General features: G+C 41.6%; 1 protein-coding gene across 1 annotated transcript in view; it reads left to right on the top strand.

Moving 5' to 3' along the window:
* LOC126183890 (glutamate decarboxylase) overlaps positions 1–25,040 on the top strand; it is a 240,210-nt gene extending 215,170 nt beyond the window's left edge. Inside the window, exons 8-11 of the mRNA XM_049926207.1 lie at positions 7,522–7,600; positions 15,963–16,112; positions 21,823–22,017; positions 24,867–25,040. Coding sequence (XP_049782164.1) covers positions 7,522–7,600; positions 15,963–16,112; positions 21,823–22,017; positions 24,867–25,040 — 598 coding nt within the window. The remainder of the gene's footprint in view (positions 1–7,521; positions 7,601–15,962; positions 16,113–21,822; positions 22,018–24,866) is intronic.
* The last annotated feature ends 1,088 nt before the right edge of the window (positions 25,041–26,128 follow it).

Here is a 26,128-nt window from a genome sequence, read left to right as displayed (position 1 = left end):
GCCAACAATTGGTCATCGAGAAAGATGATATGCTGACTGCAGCACAATTTTACTGCCGTCAACTTACATTCCGCGGAAAGACCACAAAGATAAGATAAGATAAGAGAGATTAGGGCTCATACAGAGGCATATAGGCAGTCATTTCTCCTTCGTTCTGTTTGGGAGTGGAACAGGGAGAGAAGATGCTAGTTGTTGTACGAGGTACCCTCCGCCACATACCGGATTGCGGAGTATATATGTACATGTAGATGTAGATCCTGGTCTATGTTCACAGTATTCTGAATGAGAATGGCAAAATCATGATACGAAAACACCCCCAAAATATCACAGAACAACCTCCGGGCTGAACTACAAGCCTCACAGATTGCTGGTTAAACGCTTCATTGTGCTGTCGGTGCCCTCGACGCCTTTCAAGAGATCATTGCCACTAGTCGGACCACTTAGCTATTGTCCCGTTTCTTCGGTGTCTGGTCCATTGAAAACGTGCGTCTTTATATGCCGTGGTAACCAACAGCCTTTTACAAGGTATCTGACTCCGTATGCTCACTTCATGGAGCTCCCTTCACACTGTTCGCTCTGAAACTGGTTGAAGTGGACCTGCATCCACTATCAGCAGAAATTCCTGTCGGGTTTGGAACCTGTTGCCATTGACAAGGAGTGACGCTCGTCTCCGACCCTTATCGGCTAGGGTCTTTTTACGACCATTGTTCTTAGCAGTGTTAAATAAAGGGCTTATTTCAATAGTGGTACAAGTCCATTACCTCCACTTTTCTGCCTATAATGCTTCTGCAATTAATGATCCAAACAAACAGAAAGAAAGGTTCCTCTCTAGTAAGAAACCATTTGCTTGAATATTTCTGGTATTTCAACAGCAGATTTTTCAGGCTCATTTAACTTTAGGACTCTGTATCTCACAATGAACAAAAATGGACTTGTACCACTATTGAAATAAGCCCTTCAAATGTCTAAGAGTGGAACGCCATTCTTTGTACACGCATTGTACTATCCCCAAAGAAACACCGACAAATCGTGTATTTTCATTCACAGTGTGCTTATGGTATGTCTGTAGACGGTAGCTCCTTTTTGCATTTCTGTCACGTCTCCACGTCAGTTCAACGTACTGCGCTGATTCCATACAACCGACTGGCATATAAACACTAGCTTACTGCCATTATTACTCACGTCAACAATGGAGGGCGCATGGCCAACTGATGAGAGTTCTGCAGAATCTACAGCGCTCCAAAGCGATCAGTGTGCTCCTTTACAGGGATAAATAACATTTTGTCCGATGAGCTTCCTTAGTAGCGTGTAACACGTAGTTTCGCCATGATGACTGTATGTACTCCAAAAATGATTACATGTTGGAAATGTCTGTTACACAGTAGTTACTTCTGCAAAAACTATTCGCCAAAAATAGCACTCTTCTCTCAAATGTTTTGCAATAGTTTATAACCTGCTCTCCATCATTCCCAGTATTCGTATATATCGTAGAAATGTGCGTGAGACTGTGAATAGCCATTCCTTTAACCTTTCAAACAAATGTTTCCAGTCAATTACTCGCTAACTGCCGCTGTCCTCTGAGATGCAACAACGCCGTTTTCAGGGAACAAACATAAAATTTGACAGTAAACGTAGTCACGATTTCCTGAATATAATTAACCATTTCTGTTAAGATTAAGAGCGGATTTCATTACAATATCGTAGTAACGGCTAGAAAAGTACCTGCCGTGCTGTTTTGGGAATGGCCCATCATGCTTAGAACGTCCTTTAACAAATGTGACCCTCTCTGAATCAGAGTCATTTAGACTTGCTGTGAATGTCACTAAGTATTGTTTTACATTTTCTGATGGTTCACTCTGTACTGCCTCTGCCTCAAGGCCCCACAGTCCCGTAAGTGGTCTACTGTGAACAATGGCCAGTTTGATAAGCACCTCAGTGGCCACTGTGGTGGTAAATTTACGCGCCTCTGGTTACAACAAATCTTTCTTTGGGTTATGTCACAATACTGAGGTCTCATTTAAGTACGCAACTACAAGACAGCAATTTAATATATGAACGAATGGTAACCGACCTTTTTTTGTGTATCCTAGTACAATCAGTTTACCATAACTGTTTGTTCACAGCTGAATGCACCTATGTCGTTACCACGAGAGCGAATTGTAGCATTTAGTTGTTTAATGATCTAAATTTTTGAAATGAAATGTATTTAGCGTTACATGATTTTTCCGGTACATGGTACATTACGTTATTACCGTTTCGTGTCATACACAGTACGCCGGTGAATCCTGATACCTGACTGAGTAGTGTTCTTGTCAACGTCTGAACTGTTCTACAGCACCACAAAATGAAACGTTTAGACCTCGCGTATACCAGTACTGTCAAAAATAGCAGCTACTGTTAAAAAATATTAAATCAGTGATGAATCCCTCCTGAAAATATAAGTGTCACGACTGAAAGTCACTAATATAAAATACATAACATATCCACGTGTCTGTGAAAGCCAATATAGCTCCCTTTTCCCGAATTTGTACTTGCGATTAAACGCCTCACAACTCTTCACATTTTTTCGTCACGTACACAGGAATATGTAGACAGTACAGTTGCGACTAACAAATACTGTATGTATGCATCAATAACTATATAATTTTGGAACCCAAACCACAACGCGCTTCAGCTAAAAAAAATGGTTCAAATGGCTCTGAGCACTATGGGACTTAACTGCTGAGGTCATCAGTCCCCTAGAACTTAGAACTACTTAAACCCAACTAACCTAAGGACAACACACACATCCATGCCCGAGGCAGGATTCGAACCTGCGACCGCAGCGGTCGCGCGGCTCCAGACTGTAGCGCCTAGAACCGCTCGGCCACCCCGACCGGCACTTCAGCTAACCAGACTCTTATAACCACAATGGCGTCCAGTCGGAGGTTCAAAATATCCAGCGTCTGCAGCTCTTTAGGAATGTCTAGTTATTTTTACAAGGGTTTAGCTCCTGCTCTACACTACCCACAGGTTAAGATAGTCCCTGAACTACAGTCACACACACACACACACACACACACACACACACACACACACACCAATAGTTTCAGTCTACGTAAAAAAGACGTGTATCATAACAAGTGACTTTCAACCGTAAATAAAAGTAGACCATTGTACAGCTATGGACAGAATTACATATTATTACTGTTTATTTTACGTACGCTTAAAGACAATGGGGTATATTTCTCTAGAAATTAAACCAGTAGAAATAGTAATATGATTACAGAATTAATTATTTACCAGTACGAGATCCGAATATCGAGCTTAGGCATTGAAATGTGGTCTCAAGATCAAAAGAAACTCATTGTATTTAGTGTTCACTGTGATCTACTATCCCAACTGGAGCGAATCGCATATCTTAAAATTAGACTGAACTTTACCAAACTAAACTAAGCACATGGAAATGCGTCTAGCATCAGTCAATACGTCAAGAAACTTTACAGATGATTCAGTTATGACAGATGATGACTAACTTCCGTTTGTGACCTTAAAATCATTATCTTCTGCGCAAGAGTAATATTTCGCAATATGATGTAGATATTGGAAATGAGAATAGAATCACTCACCTCCAATGTGATGTGGGCATTGGAAATGAGAACAGAATTAATCATCTCATTTTTGCCTTTCTTCTTGTAACTTGCGCAACACACACACTACGAAATGCATAGCATACGAAAAACAATTTACATGAATAAGCTTACACTATGAACAATAAGAGAAATGAGTGACATACGTTAACACCTTACGAAGCCATAGATTTTTTTTCTCTGTCTGTCTACCGTTAAGAATTTGCGCATTTATAGCATCATAATGCAAAAAATAGCCTTCGCCTACCTACCTAAGAAAGTTGCTCCTCGCTTCTTATTTTTCTTTTGGTCGGAACTGCCAAGTTAATAACGACGAGGAACTTCTATCCGTTTGTGCGTTTCCTTCTTCGCACTTTTTCTTTCCCATCCCCCTTCCCCAACACCCACCGCACACCCCACCCCCTCCCCACCCCCGTTTTGTTCTTATCACGTTTGGAAATTATAGTTATAAAAATGAGCTCTGGAAAAATCCACGGATGGGAAATCTTAACAATCTAATATATCAAGATAAATTATGAAATATTCGACCAGCTTCTGAAATGTCCTGAAAGCGGGAGAAAACGCTTGCCGATCGCATGTAGGAAGGACGGGAGGAGAGATCAGCCGAGGTGAAATACAGTGAAAGTGTAGCACTCCTATCGGGAAGACTGCAGACCAAAGTTAGCAACACACGAATGAAATGACATTTGTTTCAAGTCTTTCGCAGTGAATGCAACATAGACGGCGTGAGACTTTCCATTGATAGGAGAATTCAGTAGTGTAATAATTTTTCTCAACCATTCACGTAATTATTCCCGTCCATCGCTCTACAGCTGTCCAATTTGCATGAAATTCTACACTTAGGAGCCAAAGAAACTGGTACACCTGCCTAATATCGTGTAGGGCCCCCGCCAGTACGCAGAAGTACCGCAACACGACGTGGAATGGACTCGACTAAAGTCTGAAGTAGTGCTGGAATGAAGTGATACCAAGAATCCTGCAGGGCTGTCCATAAATCTGTAACAGTACGAGTGGCTGGGGATCTCTTCTGAACAACACGTTGCAAGGCAATACAGATAGGCATGTCTGGGGAGTTTGGTGGCCAGCGCAAGTGTTGAAACTCAGAAGAGTGTTCCTGGAGTAACTCTCTACCAATTCTGAACGGGTGGGGTGTCGCATTGTCCTGCTGTAACTGCCTAAGTCCGTCGGAATGCACAATGGATATGAATGGATGCAGGTGATCAAGCAGAATTCTTACGTACGTGCCAATAGTCAAAGTCGTATCCAGAATTATCAGGAGCCCATATCACACCACCTGCACACTCACACCACACCATTACAGACCCTCCACCAGCTAGAACAGTCCCCTGGTGACATGCAGTGTCCGTGGATTCATGAGGTTGTCTCCATACCCGTACACGTCAATCCGCTCGATACAATTTGAAACGAAACGCGTCCGACCAGGCAACATGTTTTTGACGGACCCAGGCGAGGCGTAAAGCTTTGTGTCGTGCAGTCATCAAGAGTACACGAGTGGGCCTTTGACTCCGAAAGCCCATATCGATGATGTTTCTTTGAATGGTTCGCACGCTGACACTTTTTGATGACCCAGCATTGAAATCTGCAGCAATTTGCGGAAGGGTTGCATTTCTGTTACGTTGAACGATTCTCTTCAGTCGTCGTTGGTCCAGTTCTTGCAGGATCTTTTTCCGTCAGAGGTTTGATGTTTCACCTGATTTCTGATATTCGCGGTACACTCATGAAATGGTCTTACGGGAAAATCCCCACTTCATCGCTACCAAGAAAATGCTGTGTCCAATCGCTCGTGCGCCGATTGTAAGATTACGTTCAAAGTCAGTTACATCTTGATAACCTGCCATTGTAGCAGCAGTAACCGATATAACAACTGCGCCAGACACTTGTCTTATATAGGCCGACCGCAGCGCCGTATTCTGCCTGTTTACGTATCTCTGTATTTGAATACGCATGCCTCTACCTGCTTCTTTATCGCTTCAGTGTATTTGCCCTACACGTATTGCCCTCATTCCTCTGATAATGATTAAGTCTCACAGCAAAAGAAACTCGAAGTCTGCGATATGAAGAAATTTTCAGCCTCTCGCCAGATCTTTCGGTCGTCAGTGAAGCTTTTATGGCCATAAAGCTGTCGTGACAATGAAACGGGTGTTAATTTGTGAGGAATACGGAACACGAATGTGAGGTCCAATAAAATGTTCGTATTATGAATCACTTGCTTCCAAAGTTATATCACTTTTAAAAAGCCAAGTTCACTCCTTTCATGCAAGATATGACACCGTTTAACCTACAAATTTTACTCTCTTGAAAGATTTGTATTCATTTACAAAATACATGTAATACGTTCTAATCGCTCTACTATACTCTTCTAGGATAAATATTAAATCATGTTCCAAGGCACTAATGGAGGAAAATGCTAGCAAGCGCTCAGCAAACTGAAAATGTTATGAAACAAGTATCTAACGAATCTTCGTGGTAGAATAAATCTAATTACCAGACCTTGATCTGAATACTGATTTTGGGCTCTCGCTATAGAAGAGATATCTCAGGTGGGAGAACGTTTTCTATGGAAGGGTGTAAAATATATTCTTCTACACTTCAGAGTAAAAAAGTCTAATAATGCGGAATGAGCACCACACGGTACTGTTCACTGTGAGGCTATCTCTTCCGGAATGGAGGCACAGGAAAATGGAATACCGAATCGGAGAGAAAGGAACGAATATTTAACGGCATGATTTACCTAACATGTGACGTGAAAATTGTAATCCATTTCATCAGGAAGGCTGAAACTGATTTGCGCTGTGAGCATAGTAATAAAAGTTACACCCAAATTAAGGTGAGCTTACGCCTGCATATTTTGAATGTTATAAAGAAATAGAGGGTTTAAAATGCTGTCAGAGACGAGGCCATCAGACACGGAACACAAGCTCGAATTGTGAAAGGAAATTAGCTGTGCCTTTTGAAAGAAATTGCTTCGGCATTTGCCTTAAACGATTTACGGAAATGACTGGATGCCAGCGTGTCTTCCTACTTCGCAACTTCGCTCTCATCCTCCTAGTAACGTACTTCATTGAACTGATAAGCTGATGTGAGTGCTGGTGCAGGATGCATATGAACTTATCTCAGCTTCGTTTGTGTCACGACTGCAATTCACCATCATTTATCAGTATACAGCGACCAGTTTTTTATCGATTCATACCCGTATTATGGCTACACTTGAAGTGCACCTAATAAAATTTCACATCTAGTCGGGAGTGTGTAATTGTTAGTGTATGCTTTTTACGATTTTAATGCTACTGTTTTAGAACTTTTCCATAAAAGAGTTGTGTCAATAGAGACACAAAGTGAGTGTGTAAAATTCAACAACTGGAATATTTGTTACTTTTTGATTCCCTGCACTTCGCATCTCTGTACTACTACGGAGTATTTCATATCATCGGTTAATGCATGGTCTAGGGGATAGCAGTTTCTCAGTGGAACAAATACCTCTAAAAACTTTAAAAAACTAAATTTTGAAATTCTAATCATCCGATTATGATTACCGAATATCAGAAACCGATTCAGATCAAACAGAATTAATTTTTACCATAGGTTACTGAGATCCTCAAAATTTGTACGTCCATAAATTCCGTTGTCCACCGTGAACAACAAAACATTAGCATAGTCTAAATGATATCTGTCATTAATTTTTGTTTCAAAGCATAATGTACATAAGTTAAATTGTCTCGTGATATCGCCAGATGACCGCTCTAACGAAAATATCGAGATTTTTGACCAGAATGACGTTTACAAAAATTATGTTCTCACAATACGAATAGTTTCTTTCTCTAGAATTTAGTTTTGTGTACCTATAGTTAATTATATTTCTGTTATTTCACAGGGCCGATTCTGTGACATGGAATCCTCATAAATTGATGGGAGCTTTACTTCAATGCTCTACGGTCCACTTCAGGGAAGAGGTATGGCTAACGTAATTTTACTTTGTCGCTGTGCTGATTTAGCTAACTCTAGTGCTAAAAACAGTAAGAAAACATTGGCTTTAATTTTAGTAAGAAATTTCTGATAATGTACGTTTGAAGCAAAGCACTCTATTGAAGCAAATCATGAATTGTGAGAAAACCGGGAAAGAAGAATATCGGAGCGTTTGAGATGTGGTGCTATAGAAGGATGATGGGAATTTGGTGTATCGATAAGATAAGAAATGAGGATGTCCTCCGCAGAACCGGCGAGAAAATATGGAAAACATTGACAATGAGGGACAGGTTGATACGACGTGTGCCAAGGCAGCAAGGAATATCTTCTATGGTGTCTGAGGGAGCTGTAGAGGGTAAGAAATGTAGGGGAAGGCAGAGCTTGGAATATATGCAGCAATTAATTGAGAATGTTGGGTGCAAGCCCTGCTCTGAAATGAAGAGGTCACCACACGAGAGTAATTCGTGGCGAGCCACATAAAACCAGTCAGAAGACTGATGACACGGAAAAATGAATGCAGCATCCCGTACAATTTTTTATGATATTCATATCGGGTGCTGGCACTAATAATTTCAGTTTAAATTCACATTTTTTTATTATCTATCATTATATTAATTTTGGAAGAGAAATGAACGAACACAATCATACCTGAAAATACACTGCTCAAAAGAATTAGGGGAATATGACTTGGGGCGTCTGTCATACTCCATTGAGCAATAACAGAGGACTGTGTATGTTATTAAACCTTTATCTTTCACAAATTAAGCACACAACAAAACATCATTACATTCTCGCTTTCTTACACAAAGAGAACTGAAATGTCCGACAGGTGTCGAAAACAAAGTGAAAACAGTCATTCATCACGTCATCCTGGGTGATTTTCATTGGACTTTGAGAGCTTCAGTAATGTGTATGCGCTTCGTGAGCATTCATCACTGCCTGACCCCTATATGATATGCTACATATAAGACCACGGAGCTCACCCTGTGGTATCCGTTCCCATTCCTTAATGAGAGCCCATGAGAGTTCTTGGACAGACTGTAGTGGAACAAGACGACCACGAACACGTCTATGAAGCATGTCCCACATATGCAAGATGAAGTTTAGGTCGGGACTCACCGCCGGCCATTCCGTTACTTCAATGTCCAGGCTTCGTAAGACATCCCCGCTGACGCCCCCGCATAGGCCCTATCATTAGAAGGAACTCAGGGCCACCACCTTGTGCAGCAGCCACCATATGGTCCAACAGGTTCTAGCTGTAAGGTGAACATGGCCAATGATATGAGCCGTATGGCTGTCAACATTGAAGCCTCCCCACAACATCACAGAACCTTGGAAATCTTCTCTATTTCCTGGATAACATTTGGCAGGTACCGCCCACCAAGGGTTTCCGCACGCGATCACGGCCATTACCTCGCGTCAGAGGATATCTGGACTCGTCTATGAATAACACGCCTCGCCAGTAACGAAGTTGCCAGTTGACATGGGAACGGCAGAACTGAAGGCGAGCAGTAAGACGTTGTCGTGTCACGGGGGGTACTCGAACAGGACGTCTGGGTCGTTAGGTCCTTTCTCGTAACCTGTTCATTGCCGTCTGATCTGACACAGAGGCTGCAGTGTTCCTTCTGAGATCGTCTTGCAGTGATCTGCCGGTATGCGTATGACGATGCCACGCAGAGATGGCGAGATACTGGTCTTCATGTGGTGTTGTAAAGCGTCAGCGATCTTGTCCAACTCGCCTTGTGTATTGATCTATCTCCCTGCAGCGTGTCCACAACCTACAGATGTCACATGGAGAGGCATTGGCATCTGCAGCGACACGATCGAAAGTCCGGCCTTTTTGGATCAAACAGACTGCCCTTGCAGCTTTCACTGCAGTAAGATATCGAATTGCATGTGCTTGGTTACATACAACGTCCACAAATGACAACTGCCATCTGCATACGTCACCATAAAACAGTGGAACACCTGCACTCGCTTCCTTCTGAGGGGTCACCTGACACTGTATGCATAACACAGAGAATAGCTGGAGAATGATTTTAATTGTTGCCTACATTGAAAGCGAAGATCTCAAGCCATGCAATAAGACCACAGATCCCGCCTATATCAAAATAGATTTAATATAACGAACGTTGATACACATGTCCCCCTAATTCTTCTGAAGAATGCACAATAGCAATTCTTTTAAAAGTACGCGCTGGTAGCAATAGAGGGCCCCAGATTGTGCAGAACTGGAACCAAGAGGACATGTGACCCACCACCGCTGACGTAAGTGTTGGCAATAAAATGGTGTGTGCATGCGCAAGTCAGTTGCACGGAATCGGCGCAATATGGTGGATCGATGTGCTGACGTAACAGAATGGCAGAAAGGATATATCATATTTGGACGTGCCCATGACCGCGCAGGGACAGAAGCTACCGGATTTGTTGGTATATCACCACCGACTATCCAACTTACACGCCGTTAGAACACTGGTTGTAAGAAGGTCTTAAACGACAGGGGCCAGAGATAAGGGTCACGCCTTGTACATAAAAATCGGTAACAAACGGAACAGAAATGACTGTTTTCAGTGATTGCAAGTCAATCTCAACAACTTTCCTACCGAACATTCCGAAGGGTACTGCGTGCAGCGGTGAATTCCAGTACCGTAAACTGGGTGTACTTGACCGATTTTCACATTCATTTGTGATTACCATGACAGTTTTTTAACTTCTGTGATATTTATCCTAGTGAACACAGGGACTTGTATGAATGGATAACATCTTAATTAGCACAATACATTTTCTAAAATGCAGAGCAAGTAATGGGAAAAATTGGGTGGTTAAAGTGAGCATGGATTTGGGGGTACATTGACCAGCCATACTTCCTCCACAACTGTCAGCTACCAGTGCATTTGTGGTCATTATATCGAAAACATAATAAAACTTTGACCATCTAGAAATAAACACGATGTTCCAAAGCTTTCTTAAGTGCTTTATTAAGCCTCATAAAAGAATAAATCTAGTACGGTACATAAATCTGTGTGTTCCGTTATCAAATTATAAATATAATGAAAGGTACTGGGGTGATGTATCACACATATAATTCCAAATTTAATTGAGCATATAATGCCTTCAATTTCATTCATCTTGAATCTAAATCCTCATTTCGGAACATCTTGTGCAGTTGGAACTGAGATGATATGTTCTTCATTTTTCGAGTCAATATCTGGCACTTGTGGCCAAAACAACTTCATTCCTTGTTTCTGGAGATATTTTAAATTATGTCTTATACCCGTATCACTGCATGAACCCCAACGGCTTCCAATGTGTGCAATATATGAATGACATTTGTTGTTCGCAGTTGTAGTCACACTGACAGTTACAAACGAGCCTTCGTCTGTATGCTGATGGTTAATGTATGTGTTCGTTAGTTCCACTCTGTCATTGGCATCTACGCTGTTTAATAAATTGTGTACCTGTAATCTTGGGGTAACAATGGCCAGTGGTCAAGGTAACCCCGAAACAAAGAAATCATGCACATGGCCTCATAAATCGCAATATAGTGGCACATATATATATGTGTGAACAAACAACTAATCAGTGGTCTGTTTTGATAATTAATCGAGTAAGATACATGATATAGTTGGAAACACCGATGGCGTTTCAGTTAAATGACATTGGTGAATTTTGTACAACCAAATTTTAACACATGTTTTCGTATACAATTATAAGTCGCAACAAGTTAGCCGACTGTTGCGAAAGAAAATCGGCACTACATGGCGCCATTTAGCGTGCATTGGTGGAATTTTACCACCAAACAGTATATACTTAACACGCAGCTGAGAGCCATAGAGAGCTTTGAAACTTTTGGGGTATGAATGGTCAAAGTAAACGCGGTGGTCAAAGTACATGGTTTACGACTTGCTGACAGCGATACATATAGCTGCACATCTTCGATGGGCCAAAAAAGTAGCTGACGAGGCGTGTAGTGAGGTCCGACGAGTAGTGATTTTGCAAACTTTTAAAATAATGCAAAGTGGCGAGTGCACGGTGGTCTAGTGCGGCTTTTAATCCGCACTATGTGAAGGGTGTAGTTCATGACAGAGGTGGCTCTGTAATGTTCTGGGAGTGTTCTTCGTACCATGGTTGGCTCAGCTCCTTCAGATTGCCGTGAACATGAACCATTATCATATTTCAACATGCACAGTGACCACGTGTTGCCGTTTCTCCTACACGTGAGTATGCTGTGGACGTACTCATCTTTCACGATGACAACAGCTGTGTTCACAGGGCTGTGCGCATGCGTTCCTAGTTGTACGAACACTCAGGCACCTTATAGTTCGACTGGCACGCTAAATCACCCGATTTATAATCCTATAGAAATGTCTGGGGATATTTGGGGTTGCGATGGAACATGGCATCCAACAACACCGAAACCTTATAGCTCTATTGTATTTAATCATCAATTAATGACTTCAACGGGATATGACATACCTCAAGAAACTTCTGAACTCTCTTCTTCCACAAACATAAGTCATTATCAAGGCAAGAAAGGTGTTAAACGGTATGTTTTCAAGGGTGACTAATATTTTGGTAATATCCTCGGCAAAGCCAGCGGTGACAAACGTATCCCATCTCGTGTAAAAGATGTATGAATAAAGCGAAATACTCTCCGATTTCAACAAGAATATAATAGTTCCAATTCCAAAAAAAAAAGCAGATGCAGACAGGTGTGGATATTACTCAACTATCCCTTTAATAAATCATGGTTGCAAAATACTAACACAAATTCTGTAAAGGAGAAGAGAAAAAACTGATGGAAGCCGATTTGTGGAAGTTCAGTTTGGTTTCCGGAGAAATATAACAAAATGTGAGGCAATACCGACCTTACGACGTCCCTTAGAGGATAGGTTAAAGAAAGCAAACCTATTTTTGGTTCAAATGGTTCAAATGGCTCTGAGCACTATGGGACTCAACATCTTAGGTCATAAGTCCCCTAGAACTCAGAACTACTTAAACCTAACTAACCTAAGGACATCACACACACCCATGCCCGAGGCAGGATTCGAACCTGCGACCGTAGCAGTCCCGCAGTTCCGGACTGCAGCGCCAGAACCGCTAGACCACCGCGGCCGGCCAAACCTATTTTTATAGCATTTGTAGACGTAGTGAAAGCTTTTGACGATGTTGACTGGACTACACTCTTTGAATTATTGAAGTATCATGGGTAAAATACATGGAACGAAAAAAGGTTACTTACAAGTTGTACAGAAACAAGAGTGCAATTACAAGAGTCGAAGGACATGATGGGGAAGCAGTGGTTCAGAAGTGAGTGAGGCAGAGTTTTAGCATATCCTGCATGTTATTCAATCTGTACGTTGAGCAAGCAGTGAAGCAAACCAAGGAGAAATTTGGAGATGGAATTAAAGTTCAGGGAGAAGAGATAAAAACTTGAGGTTTGCCGGTGACACTGGAATTCCCTCAGAGATAGCTAAGGACTTGGAAGAACAAATGAATTGAATGGATAATATCTTGAAGAGAGTTTATAAGATAAACATCAACAGAAGTAAATTGTGAGCAATTAAATATTTTTGTGGCATTTGTAGACTTAAAGTTAGCTGCTGACAATGCTGACTGGAGTAGTCTCTTTGAAATTCTGAAAGTAGCAGGAATAAAATTCAGGGAGCGAAGGCTATTTACAGCTTTGACGGAAACCAGATGGCAGTTATACGAGTCGAGGGGCATGAAAAGGAAGCAGTGGTTGAAAAGAGAGTAAATCAGGGTTATAGCCTATCCCTGATGTTAGTCAATCTATACACTGAGCAAGCAGTAAAGGAAATCAAAGAAAATTTTGGATAAGGAACTGAAGTTGAGGGAGAAGAAATAAAAACTTTGAGATTTGCCAATGACATTGTAATTCTTTCAGAGACAGCAAATAACTTTGAAGAGCAGTTGAAGGGAATGGACAGTGTCTTGAAAGGAGGATATAGGATGGACATCAACAAAAACAAAACGAGGATAATGAAATGTAGTCAAATTAAATCAGGCGATGCTGAAGGAATTAGATTAATAAATAAACCAACACAGTGGGATCACTTCTTTTATCACCGACTATCACGGGAAGAGCATGAAGAATTAGAATTATGTTCTTGGTTTCTACAAGTGCTTCATGCATAAGAATTTGAAATACTGGTTCAAGTGATTGACGCTTAGCCGATATTTCTTTTTATGATGAAGAGCTTTGGTGTGTCTGTGCCACAGGCACAGGAAGCAAAAGAATTTGGTGCAGCCTTGTTGTAGCCCAAGGAATATGCCTATGACTTTCAGATCCTTGGAAACCTGCCATTTAAACCTGTCATAGTTCAAACGCAATAACAACTGTTTCATATTATCATATGTTTCTTTCATGTAACGTGCGTACCCAGTCGGAATCGATGGTAACACATTCCCATCATGCAGTAGCACACACTTGACTTACTTTGGAGAAGTCGATGAACAACCTCAACTAATTACTTTTGTAGTCAATGGCCAAAGCTGCCATTATTTTCACCTTCGAAAAATGGAAGGAATGGCATACGGCAATTATGGAACGCAGTCACATTTACTGTCCCATTAAAACAGCTCCACTATTGTCTTGACGCCAACAGTTCAGCGTTACCTTTTGGCAATTTTATATCTCTCACTAGGTCATTAAACTCATACTGTGTTGGCTTTTGGAATCTCGGTACACTCATAGTTACACTCAAATCAGGATCTTTCAAAGAACTGGGTTTTGAAGGCGGTGGAGTAGCATTTGTTTCACTACCGCACTCGTCACTATCACAATCGGGTGGAACAGGAACAGGCAGTCCGTCTTCGTGAGGCACTGGTCACATGGCTGACGGTGTGTTAGAATATATCAAAGAAGACTTTCTTCTTGGAAGCACCATGTGGTAAAGGAGCTGTCATACAAAAGTAACAATCATTCACATGGTTTGATGGTTCTCGCTAGATCCTGAGTACAGCAGAGCCCATGAAAGATCCTTTACGATTCAACCACGAACGAGGACGATGTGCAACATACATGAGCAGCCCAGGGCTTGTCCGAGCTTCCACTTCACAGCCAAAGTACAGTCTTCATGCTTTCCTAATATATGGCGTTATTGGCCTCCTTTCCAATTTCAATGTAGCCTGTCCGCAAATGTAGCAAAAATTGTCAGCACTGTTTACGCATTTGCGGCACATATTGCATCTCAGGAATTACGATGACCAAACGCACTAACTGCACTTCAGTAACACGTTGTTCCAGCATACGAACAGAACACAGCTTGTAACAGACAAACTATGCTTAAATGAAACATGCTCCGCTTCTAACTTCCTCTTCCCCTTCCCTTTGTTGTTATGAGCCCGGGCTAAAAATAGCGACAAAATACACACAGATATTGTTTCCTGAAACTTCATCATTCTGTCTACCGTCAGTGGGATTTCGAAGCCCATAATTGTGTGAAGGGAGTGACAATGAATGCTAATAAGATATAGTTATAATGAAATTCCTGCCCCTTTAACTTGGAAACTAGATTTAATTTGAGTTTTTCATTGTTGTTTTCGTTACCAGCGTGGTCGATATAGTTAACAAACATTTATTTCATCTCAGATACATTTTCGCTGTTGGCTCGTGTAATAGACACAGAAATTTACGTTCTAACCATGTAAACATTTTGACAGCAACACATTGCTCTTTTCTTGCTGTACAACCACCTCAGCCAACATAAGTAATTATGGCAGCATGTGGAATAGGCAGATATGAAACTTCTTTACAATAAAGAATTACTTTCATTGTGATATTATAGAGCGATAGGACTTTTAAAGGTTTAGGTGCAGTCGTAATTAATATTTCCTTCCAGTTTTAAATCCTTTATCTTCAGACGCCGACGGGAACGACGCCAATTTTTCTGCTCAGTTGGTGTGACAATGTATGGGCGAATGTGCATCGACATTACTACTGGACATTACTGCAGCTGTGTAATAATATGAAAGGACTGTACATCCATAGCTTTGTGTTCTTCCCAAAATGTTATGCCCCTTTATCATTTTTGTAAAAAACCGCCTTTTCTTGCTGCACTGTGTTTTGTTCCTCCCAAACGTGTTTCGCGTTTTTCGCTTTAAGGCATCATCAGTGGCATCGAGATGATGAAGCCTTAAAACGGAAAAGGCGAAACGCTTCTGGGAGGAATAAAACACAGTGCAGCAAGAAAAGACGGTTTTTATTTACAAAACAAATATTTCTGTGCTTGCTGCGGAGAATGGCCACGCAAAGAAACTCGTTTTTATGCCCATGTTCTCATTGTTTTACTTATGGACAGATGTATACATTTTGCATGTTGACAGGGAATACTCATCAGCTGCAACCAGATGAGTGCTGAGTATTTGTTCATGCAAGACAAGCTGTATGACGTCCAGTACGACACAGGTGACAAGGTGATCCAGTGTGGCCGCCACAACGATATCTTCAAGCTCTGGTTGCAGTGGAGAGCTAAGGTACTGTAATAAATCGCAGGCATAGCTTTTCGTATGTAGTGTAGAGCGATTTACCTAAACTAGAAGCCGTTTTTTTTTTCATTACCTACAATAAATCAATCGCATTCCCTAGAGCAGGGTTCCCCACACTGTGTTTCGCGGAACACTGCTGTTCCGCTGGAAATGAATAAGTGCTCCGCGAAAGACTGTTACTAACATGGCGTTTTTCCCATATTTTGATGATATTAATAATTTTTTAATTTTATTATGATGTGTTATTTGCTATGATTTGAAATGAAGTCATCACTGAATGAAGCAGTTTTAAAAGTTTTATTAACCTTCAAAAATAACAAGCTGTTCCATCAAAGTACCAGGATTCTCATTGTTTTCCGTCAAAGAAAAAGTTTGGGAACCCCTGCCTTGGAGATAACTATAACTTATCCGACATTATTAACGATAACACCTTGGAAGTTTCTAAAGTTTCTGCTCAACTTTTATCTTTTTCCCCTAGTAATGCACAAAAAAACACCTCTGATTCTTACGTTACATTAATCGTAATTACAGGTCTGATCATAGTAGTAGCCGAAACAACTATATACATATACAGGGTGAAGCGAAATTCACGCACTCGGGCTTCACAGCGCGACTCCTCACATGCCAGCTATAAAAAAATGTCTGTCACAGAATTTCGTAGGGTGAGTACATCCGGCATGAAAAGGTCGTTAAAGAGTGCAATTTGGCAACACTGTCACTACATGTATGGTAATTACCTCTGTTAACACATAACAGTCGTGCTGTTCGGTTAGTGCAGTGGATAGAGTTATCGGTTCGCATACAGCAGGTGGAGGGTTCGATGCGTGGTTGGGGTGCATTTTTTTTTAGTTGCTACTTTGATTCAGACATTTCATACTGTAATATACACCGTTTCTTAGGTCACATTTATCGTAAGTTTACAACGTTTTGTAACGCTGAATATAACAAATACGTGATTAGACAAATAAGAAATAGACAGTTGAAACAAATGACCTGTCATGGGACAGAATAACTACAAAAACAATATCAATTTCTAGATTCTAAAGACGATAGCACAGTACAATATCACAACATATACTTGTCATTTATACTATATGTAATATGAGTGCTCAGATGTCACACATTAGCAACCAGTGACAATAATAATGTCCATATTAATGACTGCATGACCTTCAGAACAGAATGCGTTGCCCTCAGAACAACAGATGCTCAAAGGGACCTACCTTCACGTCGAAACATTGCACAACTCGCCGGGTCATACAGCTGTGGATCTTTCGCAGCAAAGCTGCATCCACAGTAACAAGAGCAGCATGAACACTCGCTACCAATTCTTCCACATTCGTCAGTAGAGTAGAGTACACGTGCTCCTTCAGGCATCCCCACAGGAAGAAATCCAGGGGATTTAGTTGAGGTGTATGCGGTGGCCATTTCTCTGGAAATGTTCTGTCCAAATACTGTTGCACATTAATTCCAGAGTGTGGAGGTGCACCATCTTGTTGGAACCATATCCACTGCCGAACATGTAGTGGAATATCTTCCAGAGCACCAGGCTGATAGTTTGAGAGGTATGGCTGGTTCAAATGGCTCTGAGCACTATGAGACTTAACTTCTAAGGTCATCAGTCCCCTAGAACTTAGAACTACCTAAACCTAACTAACCTAAGGACATCACACACATCCATGCCCGAGCCAGGATTCGAACCTGCGACCGTAGCAGTCGCGCGATTCCAACTGAAGCGCCTAGAAACGCTCGGCCACACCGGCCGGCTTGAGAGGAATGCATGACACCTTCGTACAGTCAACCGGTCAGGCAACATGTAGGGGCCCAAACACCTGTCGCCCAATATTCCGGCCGAGACATTGATATCAAAGAGCATTTGATACCGACGGTCACGGGTGACGTGCGGGTTAACCCCACACCAATGGTGGGCATTGTGCATATTGAAGACACCCTCATGAGTGAATGCTGCTGCATACAACCATATTACGGTATTCAAGAAGTCATCATTGGCTTCTTGTTATTGTTGGAAACATTCACAGAATTGCATCCGCTGATGGCGATTTGCCGGCCGAGCGATTCTAGGCGCCTCAGTCCGGAACCGCGTGACTGCTACGGTCGCAGGTTCGAAACCTGCCTCGGGCATGGATGTGTGTGACGTCCTTAGGTTAGTTAGGTTTAAGTAGTTCTAAGTTCTAGGGGACTGATGACCTCAGATGTTGAGTCCCATAGTGCTCAGAGCCATTTGAACCATTTTTGATGGCGATCTGCAGGATGCTGGTATTGCGTGAAAGCATAATGATAGGGGTGCAGTCAATGCTCATGCAGCATGTTAACGACCGTGCGTTGCAAGACATGCAGCTGCCTTGCTATGCTACGTGTACTTCGCTGGGGTTCTTTGTGTATTACCTCCAGAATAGCTTCCTCAGTAGCTGAAATATGACAAGTCTGTGGACCACCTCTGTCACGCGATGGTGGAAGGAGAGAACCTGACTCCCAAAGGCGTAGCTCCGGACGACGAAACACATTTTTGTTTGGATGGCGTCGACGAGGATATCTAGCAGCATATTCACGAGCGGCAACACCAGCCCGGTATATCAGAAGCACCAAGAACCACATATTCATCGTTTGTGGTTGCCATACGCCTGCCACACTGGTTTACAGGTTTACAATGAGAAAATTCGATACGTGTACGCATGTAGATTGGAGTCTGTCACGGGCGCGTTATTCCGCTTAAAGTAGTCCCTGTGTGTTGGACAGTGCATACAGTATAAATACGCTCTCAGTCCTGCGCGCTGTTCCACCTAACGTGCATTATCCCTCTGACAGATATTGTTCCCCATGATTCATCCCGACACTGCTAATTGTAAAATGTTCGATTTCGAATTACACTGTTTCCCTAACGGTAATAGACGTGATATTTCCGCAATCCCATCAATAGAATAATAACAATAATAATAATGTATTGAGATACGTACTAAACAGTATGCAGTTACCAGACTCAATGCTGAAAGGTATAATTAGTGGAACCATGCTGATAACACATACAAATAGTAACCGAGTTTGGACATTATTCGCAAAGCACGTCGCTAGTCCCATTGGTAATGTAAGGCCCTAACGAAATGTAAGGGACCTGGATGAGGCAAGAATAGTAGTTGGTGCTAATCTATGGGACGATTGGAAGAAGTTACAAAGGAAACAGGTTTAGCATCTAATAGATGAAGTGGTGCGAATAAACTCACGCCCACGACGTGGAAGGCTGACCAATCTTCCATTTCTACGACTATAGTATGTAGGTGCAAATGTTTTCTAGAGGACCCGCTGCAATCGCTGTTGACGATAAGGATGCCAGATACCGTGCCGCCTTTACATTTACCAAATGAAAAACATTTGCCTCAACTCAGGATCGAACCATCGACCTCCTGCAAGCTAACCCAAAACTCTGTCCACTGCACCAACTGTACAGCACGATTACTGACACCAGTAGTTACCATACACGTGGTTACAGCGTTGCCAGATTGCCACACTCTAACCTGCTTTTTCTGCCGGATGCACTCGCCTGATGAAATTGTGTGACAGACATTTTTTGTATCACTGGCATGTGAGGAGTCACTCTGCAAAGCCCGAGTGCGCGAATTTTGCTTCACCCTGTATAAGTCGATCTAGACAGCTTTATTCAGAAAGTATCCATAACTATCGCAGACTCATTCAGAATGTTTATTTCCTTTATTGATTCGGTATGTTGTCACCACAGAAAGCCAACACTGCTTTGCATCTACAAGGGCGGCATTCATCGAAAAAAAGAGGTATCAACAGATCCGAAACAGTCGTGGGATAGGCCGGCTCAAATGCAAAATTTCTACACGAATCTCAAACATGATCAGTAGGATTCAAATCTGGTAGGCAAACTGGCCACAGTGCTGAGTGATATTCTCACTTTTTAACAAACTCAGCTCTATGCACTGAATACAGTTCCCCTACAAAGTAAATAAGTCGTGAAAACATACAGCAGAATGGACCGTAGATGATCTCGTCCCTTACTCAGAGCTATCAGCAACCCGTTCCAGATGACGTGTGTACAGTGCAGATTCCTGTCTCCATCATCATCGTCACCATGATAACAGGATGGTTCGAAATCAAATGTGGAACTGTTTCGCCCTCCGTATTCTGTTCAGATGCAAATTCCATGTTTTCCTTTTTTGGGTTCAAAATGGTTCAAATGGCTCTAAGCATTATGGCACTTAACACCTGAGATCATGAACTACTTAAACCTAACCAACCTAAGGGCATCACGCACATCCATGCCCGAGGCAGGATTCCAACCTGCGACCGTAGCAGCAGCGCGGCTCCGGACTGAAGCGCCTAGAACCGCTCGGTCACAGCGGCCGGCCTTTCTTTGGGCTCGGCGCAAAAGTGCTGCCCTTCACAGTGTTGAAATATTTGCCATTTACGATGACGCAGTAGCGAAAATGCTCAAGTGTTCAGAAGTGGACCGGAGCCAGTGATCGTATTCAGGATCTCTATAATTCCAAATAAAACTCAAATATTTCTTTACTATTATTAGTAAAGCAGTTCACATGTAAATTTGTTGAAAGTTCAACTAAGGATTTTACCAAGTCTCTCACAGTAAGTGGGCTGATGGTGTCATAAGAGGGCTGTTCGGAAAGTAAGGTCTGACAGGTCACGAAATAGAAACCACTGTTAAAATCAAAAATGTTTTACTTGCAACAGTTAGCTACACCTTCCAGCTACTTCAGCCGGCCGATGTGGCCGTGCGGTTCTAGGCGCTTCAGTCTGGAACCGCGTGACCGCTACGGTCGCAGGTTCGAATCCTGCCTCGGGCATGGATGTGTGTGATGTCCTTAGGTTAGTTAGATTTAAGTAGTTCTACGTTCTAGGGGACTGATGACCACAGATGTTAAGTCCCATAGTGCTCAGAGCCATTTGAACCATTTTGAACCAACTACTTCTCTACATAGTCGCCGCTCAGACTCAGATATTTATCGTAGCGTTGTACGAACTTTCCAGTACCCTCGTCATAGAAGATAGCCTTTCAACCAATTCTGTACGCTGGTCTACACCTCGTTATCTATGCCAAAATGTTGTCTTCACAGCTAGCGGTTCATGTGAGCAGAGATGAAACTCAGAGGGAGCCAATTGCGGGCTGTATTGAGAGTGATCAAACACTTCCCATCGAAAACGCTGCAGGAGCATCTTTATTACCACTGCAGAGCGCGGCAAAGAACTGTCATGAAGAATGAAATGCATGACAGTTATGTTACGTCAGCTTCATGATGTCAACCGAAATCTGTCACTAGGCCCTCACATTTGGTGGGAGACACTATTTTCTAGGCATCTTTACGTGCTCACTGTGCGCTCAGAGCTGAAAAGAGCAACATGCCTCAATCGACGGGCATACTAGAGACACTGCAGAACACATCTGTGCAAAACTTCATCAGATTTTCACTGTGTTATCCATTTCGTTCCCGACAGAATCTTACTGTCCGAATAGTTCTCGTATAATAGTGGAGAATACTACTACGACGCAATGCAGTAACCGAGAGCCCTTACATTTTATGCAGAGGGTTTATCTGAGCAGCAAGAACGTCCATTTTTCTGAGTTTCTTATTTGTCCTAAATGATTAACGACCATTTTGAACTGAAATCGCAGTACTTTAAACGAAGTTATATTCTTTTGCAGGGAACTGAAGGCTTTGAAAGGATGATGGATAGATTAATGGAGCTATCGCAGTATATGGTACGTCGCATCAAATCTATGCCAGAGAAATTTTACTTGATAATGGAACCGGAAATGGTGAACGTCTGCTTCTGGTACGTGCCGACTCGAATGCGATCCATGACACACGATCGCGAGCGGGAGAAGTTGTTGGGGCAGGTAAGTGTGTGTAGTTTAGGAAAATAAAATCTTATTTTCATGAAATTTGCAATCTTGTGACACGTAGTTTTTGTCATGATACGTACGTTAAAATCATCAGTAGTCAAAATATATACACACATTCAAATAGTAGACGAGTTAAGGTGAATTTAGTCATCGTGGCGGAAAGCAGTACATAGCAGAAGATTTAAAAATTAACTGAGGACCTCAACATTAACTACTTACTCCAGGCTGTTGGTAAACACGTCTACTATTATTTGAGTATTCTCCATTCAGGATCTGTAACTGACACAGCAGTTGTAATATTAGTTTTGTTTTTATCATCATATTCTTTGTATAACTGTTAATTTTGCAATGATGAATCACGCTATATCATGTAACAACCCGATGGAAGTTTTTGGGTTTGGGGGTGCCTGGAGAAAGATAACTGCCATAGTGTATAGTGCTGACAATGAAGTACACAGGAGGGGAGGGGTATTTCGAAATGGGGATGTTTGTTGTCATATTTTATAGCATTGTATACTAAGTACAGCAGAAGAAAAATGCGAAGAAGATGATTGTTTGCATAAGCATGACAATGCATCGTGTCATAAAGCAGCATCTATGAAGCAATGGTTCGTGGACAGTAACATTCTTGAAATGGAATGGCCTATCATAAGGCCTGAACCGAACCGAACAGAACACCTTTGGAATGAGTTATAACATCCACTACGCACCAGACCCCAGCGTCCATCACCGCCATCTTCTCTCGTTTCGGCTCTTAAGGAAGAACAGGCTACCATTTCTCCACAGACATTCGAGCACCCCGGTGAAAGTGTCCCCAGCAGCGTTGAGGTCGTAATAGAGGCGAAGGATGTAAACATACCGTATTAATTTCCGCTTATAGGTGTCTGGATACTTCCGATCAGATAGTGTATGAAGTTCACAGATAACGAATGTGAGTATGTGATTTGTCTTTTTTTTTTTTTTTTTTTTTTTTTTTTTCGTCAGTCTACTGACTGGTTTGATGCGGCCCGCCACGAATTCCTTCCCTGTGCTAACCTCTTCATCTCAGAGTAGCACTTGCAACCTACGTCCTCAATTATTTGCTTGACGTATTCCAATCTCTGTCTTCCTCTACAGTTTTTGCCCTCTACAACTCCCTCTAGTACCATGGAAGTCATTCCCTCATGTCTTAGCAGATGTCCTATCATCCTGTCCCTTCTCCTTATCAGTGTTTTCCACATATTCCTTTCCTCTCCGATTCTGCGTAGAACCTCCTCATTCCTTACCTTATCAGTCCACCTAATTTTCAACATTCGTCTATAGCACCACATCTCAAATGCTTCGATTCTCTTCTGTTCCGGTTTTCCCACAGTCCATGTTTCACTACCATACAATGCTGTACTCCAGACGTACATCCTCAGAAATTTCTTCCTCAAATTAAGGCCGGTATTTGGTATTAGTAGACTTCTCTTGGCCAGAAATGCCTTTTTTTCCATAGCGAGTCTGCTTTTGATGTCCTCCTTGCTCCATCGGTCATTGGTTATTTGACTGCCTAGGTAGCAGAATTCCTTAACTTCATTGACTTCGTGACCATCAATCCTGATGTTAAGTTTCTCGCTGTTCTCATTTCTACTACTTCTCATTACCTTCGTCTTTCTCCGATTTACTCTCAAACCATACTGTGTACTCATTAGACTGTTCATTCCGTCCAGCAGATCATTTAATTCTTCTTCACTTTCACTCAGGATTGCAATGTCATCAGCGAATCGTATCATTGATATCCTTTCACCTTGTATTTTAATTCCACTCATGAACCTTTCTTTTATTTCCATCATTGCTTCCTCGATGTACAGATTGAAGAGTAGGGGAGAAAGGCTACAGCCTTGTCTTACACTCTTCTTAATACGAGCACTTCGTTCTTGATCGTCCACTCTTATTATTCCCTCTTGGTAGTTGTACGTATTGTATATGACCCGTCTCTCCCTATAGCTTACCCCTACTTTTTTCAGAATCTCGAACAGCTTGCACCATTTTATATTGTCGAACGCTTTTTTTGTCATATCAACAAAAAACAATTTCTTCAACACGTAATCCTGTTGCAGTAATACGCTGTAGCAATGTAGAAAATCTTTTAACGTATTTACAGAGTCATGTTGATTGACAAGAAATCATCTTCCATGTTATTCCTGCTATAAATCGAACACCAGTGGTGGCCGAGTATATGACAGGTACTATAGGGGTGAACCCTATCTTTCAGAGTACATTTTTCGGTACAGATAGATGATGTTGTAGATGCTGTTCCCAGAGAGACAGTCAAAACGCTTGTTCGATACCACAGCACGCTGAAGGTCTTACGAGGCGAGTATCAGCATTATGAAATTCGCCTTGTAGCTTCGTATGTTGTGTTAGTGCTCTGTAAATTTTATCGTTACGTTGTATTAGTTTATGGGGCTCACTAAATAGTTTATATGTTAAGTAAATTTCATTTGCTACTGACAGTTCCTTCATGAAGTTACCGTATTTTTTCTCACTGTAGATGATGTAATATAATGGAGCTTCGCAGGTACCTAACACAATGATAATGAGGCAATGGGATATATGACACTCCTCTTTTACTGAGTGCTACACTTTTCCTTTAATTTCAGTATGTCGACTGTGCTATTGGCGTTGTCTAACTTCTGACGAACAGACCACTATTAGTCACCGCTTCTTTACTTTTGGTGGCTCGTTGTGTCTCATTTCTCAGCTGTAGTATTCTAAAAATTTTAAAATATTACTGATAAGTAATGTCATAAGTTCCAATGAAGTATATTTAAGTATCCGTTAGGAATTCTGTGAGCACACTACAATTAACTGTATTGCAGATTACGCCACTTCTCAAGGGGCGAATGATGATGGCTGGTACGCTGATGGTTGGCTACCAACCATTGGACGAAAGACCCAACTTCTTCCGCAACATTATATCCAGCGCTGCAGTCACCGAAGCTGACGTTGATTTCCTGTTGTCTGAGATGGATAGATTGGGACACGATTTATAAGCCAACAGGCAAGTATGTTACCTTATATATAAAATGTATCTCATAAAGTGTCATGTACAAATATCATCACACTAATTAAAAGTCACAGATTAATTAAATGTGATTTAGCTTACTTTTGTTATCTATTGCTCATCACTGCGTTCCATTTTGACAAATTTGTGACGGATTTTCCTCCGATCTTTGAATAAACGAATTATTACTTTGGTTCTAACGACCCACTCTACAAGATGACACAGTAATTAAGACACTGACCTCGTATTACGGAATAGAGGGGTTCAATTCCCATTCCATAAAATCTGGTTAAGTATTTCCATGGTTTCGATAAATACTTCAGATGAACGCTGTGATTGGTTCTTCGATTAGGCCACGGCCGATTTTCGTCCAGTTCTTTTTCCGCCTATGTTAGCACTCTGTCTCTAATGATCCCGTCGTCGACGAGACATTACCTTTCAGTGTTTCTTTCTCTTATGATCACGATATTAACAGTATCTATCCAGCCTTCATTTCGTTAGAGCATTTTAGCTCCTACTGTTGAGTTACTTTGGACTGATAAACATTGCAAAGAACTCTGTTGTTAACATCGGGCAGAATAAAGCGTGTGTGTGTAGTACTTTACATAGATACGAGCAGCACACTGATACCCATGACGAATTTGTGAAATAGCTTTACTTTATCTGCATATTTACTTTAAATTTAATGTATTATGCGAACTTGTAAAAAGTGGAAATTTATGCCATTTAATAACATCTATAGAGGCCAACATGAATAACGATCTAAATAATTAGTACAGCAAACCTCGTGTTTTTGTTATGTCTCCTATAGTTAACGAAGTCTAGACTTCAGACATATTAGAAAAATCCTTACTTTTCATTCCACAGGCGTTATCAACTTGTTAAAGATTAAAGCAATGGCTCCGTCAAGAATATAAGGAAGGAATTGTCTAAAACTAAAATTTGTTTGCACAACACAACCGGACAGTTTAATTCCTTAAATTTCAGTATTTATTCGGGGAATTCGCCTAGAATACGAGATGTCGGTTGTCAAATAAGATATCACGACAGTGCTCATCTCAAATTACGCTATTCTAC

This window comes from Schistocerca cancellata, chromosome 4, assembly GCF_023864275.1.
Source record: "Schistocerca cancellata isolate TAMUIC-IGC-003103 chromosome 4, iqSchCanc2.1, whole genome shotgun sequence".
NCBI lineage: Eukaryota > Metazoa > Arthropoda > Insecta > Orthoptera > Acrididae > Schistocerca > Schistocerca cancellata.
This window is presented reverse-complemented; position numbering and strand designations above follow the sequence as displayed.